General features: G+C 41.5%; 1 protein-coding gene across 1 annotated transcript in view; it reads left to right on the forward strand.

The window, feature by feature from the left end:
- NYAP2 (neuronal tyrosine-phosphorylated phosphoinositide-3-kinase adaptor 2) overlaps positions 1-8,803 on the forward strand; it is a 189,495-nt gene extending 180,692 nt beyond the window's left edge. Inside the window, exons 7-8 of the mRNA XM_066622358.1 lie at positions 2,304-2,405; positions 8,576-8,803. Of these exons, the coding sequence (XP_066478455.1) occupies positions 2,304-2,405; positions 8,576-8,803 (330 nt within the window). The remainder of the gene's footprint in view (positions 1-2,303; positions 2,406-8,575) is intronic.
- Positions 8,804-9,530: the final 727 nt, after the last annotated feature.

Genomic DNA, 9,530 nt, shown 5'->3' on the forward strand with positions numbered 1-9,530 from the left:
GACTAGTGCTTCTGTGAACTGAGGCACATGATTTGAACACAAGCTATCTCCATGAATGGACAGGGCACTCCTCTTACTCCAAGGCCCTTTCCACTTGTGCAAGGATCAATTGTACAAGTGGAGAATTCATTCCATTCTTGGAGTGCACTGCTCATGGAAGCTGTTTATAGAAGCAACTCTATATGTTTGACAACTGGCCTGTGAATGAAAACTTCCAGGTACTCGTCTAGCCTCTTTGGAAGATACCTTGGAGGACACCAAATGCCAAGGATTATCCTCTCTGATTTTGTTCTGGTGAACGCTGATGAAAATGCTTCCATTTACTGCAGTGTGTAGGAGGAAATTGTATGCCTTGAATGTTCTGGTAGCTTACCTTGTACTTTAGTCTTGCTGTCTTCTGCTCAGTGACTCACCACTGTGTCGAGAATTCATCACCTAAGGGTGGAACAATCTTCCCTTTGTGCCTAATCCTGCAACCTTTTCTGATGCATAGATTAATAAGCCTGAACATGCCCAAATGGCACAACACTGAAGAATAAGACCTTGAGGCCACACACAGACAACCATCGGTTCCCATGTCATTCAATGTAGTTCAGCCCAATTCTTTGAAAGCTATCGTAATTTGAGCTTGCACGTGTCCCTTAACTATCCCAATGTAAGGTTAGATTCCCATACATATCATGACGTCAACCTCCTGAATTATTTTTTTTTCAAACTTTCAAACTCTGTGCTGTAAGCATCTGTAGATCTGCACATCTGGAAGTGTGCACTGGCATTAGCACCACATATGCTCATGTCACCTATGTTGTAGTGGCTCAGATCCTAATGTGGCATTCTGATACTATTCATCAAGCACAGGTGTGTGCAACACGCGATAGTGAGAACAGCTAATATGTGCGTGAGCAATACATAACAGATTCTCCAGTAGGTATGTCTTCCCACTGAAGCCTCCTACACTACATTTCCCCTGTTCTGGAGGGTCCCTCAATTCTCGAGAACAGCTTCAGGGAGAAGAAAGGATCTACTGCAGGAACTCCACTCAGCAGTTAGGATTCAATCTACTGTATATTGTTTCTCATACTGTCATCTCAAAATGGTCTCATCACAATATTCTCATCTCTCTTTTCAATTTCCACTTAATAGAATGTGTGTTGTAAATGGCTTGATTCCAGTCTTTGATTATCAGTTCTACTATAGACCAGGAAATTGAGTTGGTTTCAAATTCTGTTTATGAACTTACACCATTTTTTCACTGGTCACAATATGAGGCAAAAACCCTCGCATTAGCTATTTTGCTACTTTTTCTATATACAAGATTATTCATTTTCTATATACAAGATTATACCACCACACCTTTTACCAAACTAATGATATTAGTTTACGATGCTGCAGTTTGCTAGATGTTTTGAGGTGGTCACTAATAAAGAGCTGTAATTGCTTAAAAATCTGGATTTGATAATTATTTTGGTCTCTTGAGATTTATTATTGCTGTGTTTTAAAGTCCTGTTACATACCTGAATTTCTGGAATGGGGCTGAGAAGAAATCAAAATTAATGTATGAGTACATTTAAATGGAAATTATTATAATATATTCCAAAGAATAAATGTATTTATGACAGGGTCCTATGCTTCTTTTTAAGTCACCAATTACTGAGCCTACAACAAAGAGGTTACAGTGTCTTGTGATTGTAAACTGATAAAATCTGTAGGCCATCATCCTATTTTGTCAGCCAACTTCCTTCAAAAGCCTTACCTAAATAAGCTGAGTGGTACAGCAAATTTGTACATAGTCGACATTCCCTATTTGTATAGACAGTAGAGATTTCCACCAAGAAAGATCTCTCGAATCGACATGATTGAATAATACAACCACCAGACACAGTGAAACCAAGAGTATGAAGTGAGATCTAGTTGGTCATTCAAATGGGCAAGTAGACAGGGCTTGTGCCTACTTTCCCCTCTTCAGAACAAATGGTAAGTGACCCCTTCAGCAAGCTTTTTCTTTTACTGTTGCCCAGTGATGGATCATTGCACAAACTACCCTAAACAGAAGCACTGTTCACAAAATCTGTATGTTTGGTTGCTTTATTTTCAGATGCAAAGATCATTTTGAAATAGCATTATTGGAATTTAATTTGAGTTGAACATCATTCGTGTTGATCTTTGATTCTATGTTCATTTCTTCATTTCATTCCTATGGGGCAACTGTGAAAAGAGATTTGTGTTTCATTACATGATACGATTCATGATTGCTCCACGAATGTTACTTTATTTGGTTTCCTCCATACTTCCTATAAATGTAGAATCAATCCCACTGCACGCCCATTAGGAGAGGAAAGAAACCCACAAGACCCAGAGGAGAACAACCACTGCCACTGCCTAATAGTGTACACAATTACACTAAAGTAAGTGCAATCATACAATGCTGTAAAAAATTATGGAAACACCTACTGAAGGACGGTTATGTCTTCATGACCCAGTCTTCAAAGGCTACCATATTAACAAAGAGGCAGATAAAGTTTCTCTAATAATAAAGACAGGGGAATGTTGTTTCATAATATCAATATGGTCCTCTATAACCAGTTAAAAAAAATTGCTGCCCTATGGCTGTCACAATGAAAGTTATACATGACATAAAGTTTTGATCAGATGATATGGCATAACATCTGCCAGATTTCATACATGATGACAATTTTGCTGATTACTTGAAAAAAATATATAAAAAGATTCATAGCTTTGCAATTGGAGAAGTCCAACAGTATCATATCTGTCCTGGAATGGAAAGAGACTTACCCAGTAATTATCAGACTAGAAAAAAAATCAGGAAAGCAATTTGTTTTAGTACCAGGTACACCCAACGTGGTGTACCAAACTGTAATAATAAAATTGTATTGGACCCACTCCAGCAGGAACTTGTGCGGAAACCCCACCAAAATGTACGTGAGCCGTGCCCTGCCATGCATAGCTCCCATTCATTTCTCTGGTATTTTCTCTTGCATTCGATCCCTTATTATCTTTGCTAAACCGATCACAGCGAGAGTTAGCAGCAAATATAGAACCACATTCATAATGCGGAAGCTGTTGTTTTTTTCAAAGTCTTTAAGGGCGCAATCCAAACTGCACCCACAACCAGCGCAACTCCCTTGTGCTTGGGAGGGTCACAAACATGCTGAAAGGCACATTTGCGCCTCCAAGGGAGTTGGCTGGGCCAGCACAGAGACATGCACCAGCCTGCGGAGGCTACACCCAGCCTCCACGCTAACGGGGACGGGTAAGTACGTGCTGGCCGAGCTTGGCAGGCACAGGAGTCTGGGGGGCATGGGGAGGATGGGGAGGGGGCATTTTGTGGTAGGGCGAGGGCAAACAGCAGGTGGGACCGTGGGCAGGCAGGCTGGGAGAAGGAGGCAGGGCCAGGACTCAGCACTTATACTGGATCCTAGCCCCATTCCTGGGCAGCCTGGACCAGTCCCGGGCTGCTCAGATTTGCGCCACCTCTAGAGGTGGCACAGATCCATGTAGCCCCATTGGGGCAGCTCCAGTGTTACCCGGGGTAAAGGGAACTTTTTTCCCTTGCCCCAGACTGGCCTGCAGTCAGCCCTAAACTTGTGCTGGATGCAGCACAGGCCTGCTGGCCTACCGGTTCCAGCGCAAGTTAGGATTGCACTGCCCAGACCCAATCTGGTCCCCAATCAGCCTGAGTGATGCAGCAGAGTGTGCACTTCCTGCTATGGTGGGGGATGGCCCAGGAGAGGTAAGTAAAAATCTTTTATACTTAACTCCCTGTAGGCCAACATGCCTCCATTAGGTCTCCTTGGACCTACACCAGCTCTTTTCCAGGTGTTAAGAGACTCCTGGAGGCAGATCTGGGCCAGAAAAGGGGGATAGTGCCTTGGCGTGCAGCACTGCCACTGAGAACCACCCCCTTCTGCCCCCAAACTGGCCCCAGCCCACTCCCCACCGCAAACTGCCCATGATTTCCCCCCATTCTGCCCTCGGCTGACTTACTGGAAGAGGGGTAATACACATTTGATCCCTGTTGCATATATGCAACACTAGACAGAAATGGCTTAAGATCCACTAGTGTAAGCCCCGGAACAGGATTGGACTGCCCGTTAAATTTTGTCAGTATCTGGAATCACGTTTTCTTTTATAAAAATGCATCTTGTCTGATATGGTTTGGAGGCGTTTCCATAGCTTTTTCCCCCCAATTGTGTTTGTGTATATACTAGTGAAGTGTTTGCACAGTGTTAACACTATTTGTTCTGTTGTGGCACATGTTTTGGCGACTCTAGTGCTAAAAGTGCAATAACTGAGGATCCCATCTTGAAATGCTGGTATTACGGCCTCCAGTGGGGATAACATTTCACAACTAACTAGCAATAAACGTCTGATTAGGGATGAACATTTTAATCAGCTAATCAGTGAGCCTAGTTGATTAATTACAGATTAAACTGATGGAATTACATTTGTGATGTTTCCTTTGAAGGGAAGCTGAGTGCTGATAAGCTAGATGTAGACAAGCTTTATAAATCTCTGGACAATGCATTTCATTGAATTTCAGATAATCAGGAATTACCTGTTATTTAATCATAAGATAAATTTTTTAAATAAAATATCCACTTAAATGATCATTATTGGTTTTGAGGTTTTGAGGCTATATGAAATATTTTGATTAATGAATGTATCAGTTAATTTGTTTAGAGGCAAGATAATTAATTGATTCAAAACCTTGTCACTTGTTTGCTAGCGCAATGCCTCATGTTTTTAAAACTAATTTAACTAATCGAATGAGATATTAATTTTGACTTTCAACCATTCACATTATTACTATTTCAACCCCAGAATGCAATCAAGTTCCATAATCCTTGTTCAGAATGCAATATTACCATACCAAATAATGGGTGATGTCATAGGCTACTGTATTCCCCATCTTCTGTGAGTAAAATACTTCTTAACCCATTTCTGCCCAGCCCACAGATGTACACATTTGATCCCTGTTGCATATATGCAACGTTGGGCAGAAATGGCTTATTAAGATGACATGTTATGTGAACAACCTGATCCTATGATGTTGTTGCAAAGCCACTTATGACAGTGGGACTCCAAATGGTTTTGTAACAGTGCATACCATGTGCCATCAGTGGACTATTTTGAGCTGCTGCTACAAAATGGTGGGGACATCAGAGGAACATAGTCATGGCTGGTGGACTGCACTGGAGCACGTTGACCAGCATGGTTGGGGGTTGTTTCATGGGCAGGGAGGGGATGAGTGGAGGTAACGGGGAGGTGCAGAAGAAGGGTAGGAGGTGGTGAGTGGGCTGGACGAGGTGGAACTTGGTGGCAAACACAGATGCCAGTACCTATCACCTGAGGAGGCAGGCCTAAGGAGGCAGGCCTGTGCTGCCTCCTTACTCTCCTCCCACTTAAGCCACGTTTGTGCCGACCTGGGAGTCGGGGAGGCTGGTGCAAGGAGTTGTGTTAGCCTCCCCAAGCCAGATCCAGCTCCAGTGGGGTAAGTTTGCATCGGCCAAGCTCGGCTGACAGGTGTCAGGACATGGGGGCATGGTGAGTTATGCCAAATCCTGACCCATTTCCTGGGTAGCGCGGAGCAACCCCTGGCCACTCCATTCTACCCGGATAGACCCATTTATCCGATTAGACCCATTGGGTCTACTATTCCATCTATCCGAGTAGACCCAATGTATGGGACCGCTGCAGACCCATTGGGACCGCTGCAGTGTGACATGGGCTAAGGGGAAAGGTTTCCCCTTGCCTCAGACTGTGCTGCTTTTGGCCCCAAATTGCTCTGGATGCAGCACAGGCCTACTGGCTTGCCTGCTTCAGTGCAAGTTAGGATTGGGCAGTAAGTTGTCCATGTTCCTGTTTATATAGGTCACTCTTAACATGGAAATTACTGAGCTTTCTTTTCAGAAAGTAAGGGTGATGCTGAAAGAATAGACATGATCAATCTCTAATTACCAGTTCACTATCCTGCTGTTACTCGAGCTCATCACAATCTTCATACAGTCAAGCTATGGAAAGAATAGTGACATTGCGGAGTTGTGGCAACTGACTAGTTAAAAATTGTGACCAGGGTATCAACCTTATAAATTGTAACCAGAGAATCATCGCCCCAGTGACAATTTTGGTAAATGTAATTAAGCTTAACTAGCCAGTTGCCACACCTCTGCAGTTTACCAAAATGGTGACCAGGACGCTCAAGTGATGATAAAATCACTGATGATGATATCAAAGAAAGGATTACATAAAAATATCGTCCTTTAATTTCCAAGCATGAATTTAATGATGATATCCTTATGGAATGACCTCCATAGAGAGGTCCACCTGGTGCCACAGCAAGATTTTTAATTTGCCTGATATTTTTATGAAGAGTGGCTTTAGATTTTATGCACTTGGAACGTTAATATAGGCTGTTTAGTCACTTTTTTATCTGGCATGCTTTGATTCTACTTGTTGCATTTTTTTTATTTTTATTTGGTTTTTAATCATGTTCTTTTAATCATGTTTTTCTTGTGTTCTGGTTCATTGTATGTTGATTTGAAAACTGATTTAGTTTATAAATCAAAATTTATAACTTTTGATTTATAATTTGTAAATCTTACAAATGAATGAATGAAATAGCTAACAAGAGGAAGAAAGTTCCCATGCAATTCGGTTATTGCATATGAATGGGTTATTAAAAGGTTGCCTTATTTGCTCCAAGAAATTACATGGGGGTAAGCCTCTGAAGCCTGGATGGGTCTAATCAGACCTGCACCAGCAAAATCACTGGCACAAGTCTACGTGGATCTAAGTGGTGGACACTGCTACCACCAAACCTGCCCCTTTCCAAACCTTATCTACTCATTCCCTGCCCCACTGACACTTCATTCCGCCCTTCCCCCACCCATCTTGCCTCCTTGCAACCTTATTTCAGAAGTCAGAGGCTTCTTCAGGCTGCTCCAGAGCACATAGAAAGGTTCCCGCTTTCCATTGGCGCTCCAGCAGCGCGCAAACCCATGTACTACCTGAGTGCATTTTACAACTGGCATTGACTGTTTTACGGCAGTCAGCACCAGTGGAACACACATTCTGCTGCTGCCATTAGGATTAGGCCGTAATATAATGAAGGTGCAAATATGAATTGGACAAGATTGGGAACAAGGTAAAATCAATAGAGCACTGGTATGTAAACAAATTTCTGAGGCTAAAGAGTTCTGAAACCTGCATATTATAGCAAAGGAACAAAACAGATGCTTGATGTTTGAGTACTCTCATTGATACCAGTGGAACTCATTGCTAAAAGGTAAGTCTAAGTTTTCCAGTGGTTTAACAGGCTGAATAGCCAGCTAACCAGAGAATTTATCTAATGCAAGATAGTCTCAATGGCAAAGCAGGATAAAGGTGCTGGTATTTGAGTGGTCTTTGAGGATACATGAGCTTTTGTGAGTTTACTTGCAGCTGTTCAACTTAATTTTGATTGTCTGTAATCCAAATTAGCAAAATGTAGCAAAATGATCCACAATCATAAACTGATTTAATATAATTACTTCAGTTCTGGGTATCTTGGTTCCATTCTGGAAACATACATTTCTTTTTGGCCTCCATTAGTATAGTCACCATGATCAAACCAACCTAAGGAATACTGAAGAGACATCATCATATGTTAAGTTATGAACTTCAATACTGTTACACTACCAAAAGTTGTTTAATGTATGTTTTTAATTACAACATGAGTAACTCTGAGTGATGAATGACCAAGGGCCCAGTCCTATCCAACTTTCCAGCGCTGACGCAGCCATGTCAATCAGACTGCATCTTGTGGGGGGGGGGCAGTCATGGAGGCCTCCTCAAGGTAAAGGAATGTTTGTTCCCTTCTCTTGGGGTGCATTGTGGCTGCATCAGCACTGGAAAATTGGATAGGACTGGGCCTTGAGTCTGTTACTTTCAACAAATACACAGCCCTCTTCTAAATGCAGAAGAAGTAACACCTATTGTGAAATGTAAGTTGATTTCAGAAATGACGAGTGCCTTTCAAATTAGAATCCTGGCCTTGAGTTGGTTACCTAACAGATATTTTATCCAGGTTTGCAGTAAATGTAACATGCATTACAGTTGACCATTCAGTGAAGGGTTCATTTGGTTTCTTGTCTTGACTTTCAACTGGCAAAAACTATACAGTTTTGCTATATAGTGTTTCATCACTTGCCAAAAAATCTATATGGCAGGCCCACACAACAGAAGAACCAGATGACATTGAGTGGTCAACATTTAATTTAACTTTTATTTACAAGCATGCATTAATATTTGCATTTCACCAATCAGGCTACATACTTTGGGTTTAAACTTCAGGCATAGTTAACACAGTAATTATGCCCACTGGTCAATGGTACACTTAAAAAGTAGCGAGGGCCCATTGTCCATACTGTCAGTGGTTCAGGTATTTTGACTTTCATTTTTTCCCCGGTGGTGTAATGGCCTTGTTTCATAACAACTATGAAAATGCTTCCCGATTCACTCAAGGGGCTATTAGTATGCTTCAACTATGATTAAATTCTTGTGCCTTTTTTAATAGGTGACATGTATGCAGTGGTTGCATGGAGACCATACAATGCTGGAAATGATTGAGAAAAAACGTTGCCTGTGCAAGGAAATCAAGGCTCGACAGAAATCCGAGAAAGGACTTTGCAAACAAGATAGCATGCCTATACTGCCAAGTTGGAAGAAGAACACAGGGACCAAGAAATACAGTCCCCCTCCATATTCCAAACAACAAACTGTTTTCTGGGATACCGCAATATGATAGGAGTGCTTGTAGGGTTCTTCTTCTGCACACTGCTGCAACATGCACTGTCAGCCTACCTTCCTAAAAAGGCACTATCTGGGACTTAATTTCAGGTGCAGAACTACCTAGGAACCAGGCTTAGCGGAGTGATACCCACCTGTCAGTCGAGAGAAAAATCTATGTCTCCCACAGAACGAGGCATGCAGACTTTCTAAGGATTCTCTGGATCCCGAAAAATAGTAAGATGTAAATACTTTGCCAATCTCTTAAAACAAACAGACCTGAGCTAATATGCTCTTTAAAAAAAGAATGCAAAAATATATGGGGAAATGTACTCATATGTTGTTTTGTCTGTTTCCTATGTTACCTTTCTGCTTTTTTTTTTTTTAAAGAAAACCACAATTTAATATGATCTCACCTGCCTAAATTCAATGTCTTTACAAAAAGCATGTGGTTGTTCATTTTTGTTTTAATGGTAAAATGTTTAACTCAAACTGGTGCTAGGGTTGTAGAGGCCGAATACTCTTAATATCCATTAGAAGTGTTTTCTCTAACCATTTTGGACAACAGGTGAACAGACCTGTAAACAATGCAAGCAATGGAGTATTCATTGAGGTGTCCGAATTACATGAACAAATGTTGTTCCGAACATTTTTTTTTAATTTGCTACTTTAAAATCAATGTGCTCATTCATTAGAAAGGAGCACTGTTTCCTACATACATATGTACAGCAAGAGTGCAATCT

This window comes from Tiliqua scincoides, chromosome 3, assembly GCF_035046505.1.
Source record: "Tiliqua scincoides isolate rTilSci1 chromosome 3, rTilSci1.hap2, whole genome shotgun sequence".
NCBI lineage: Eukaryota > Metazoa > Chordata > Lepidosauria > Squamata > Scincidae > Tiliqua > Tiliqua scincoides.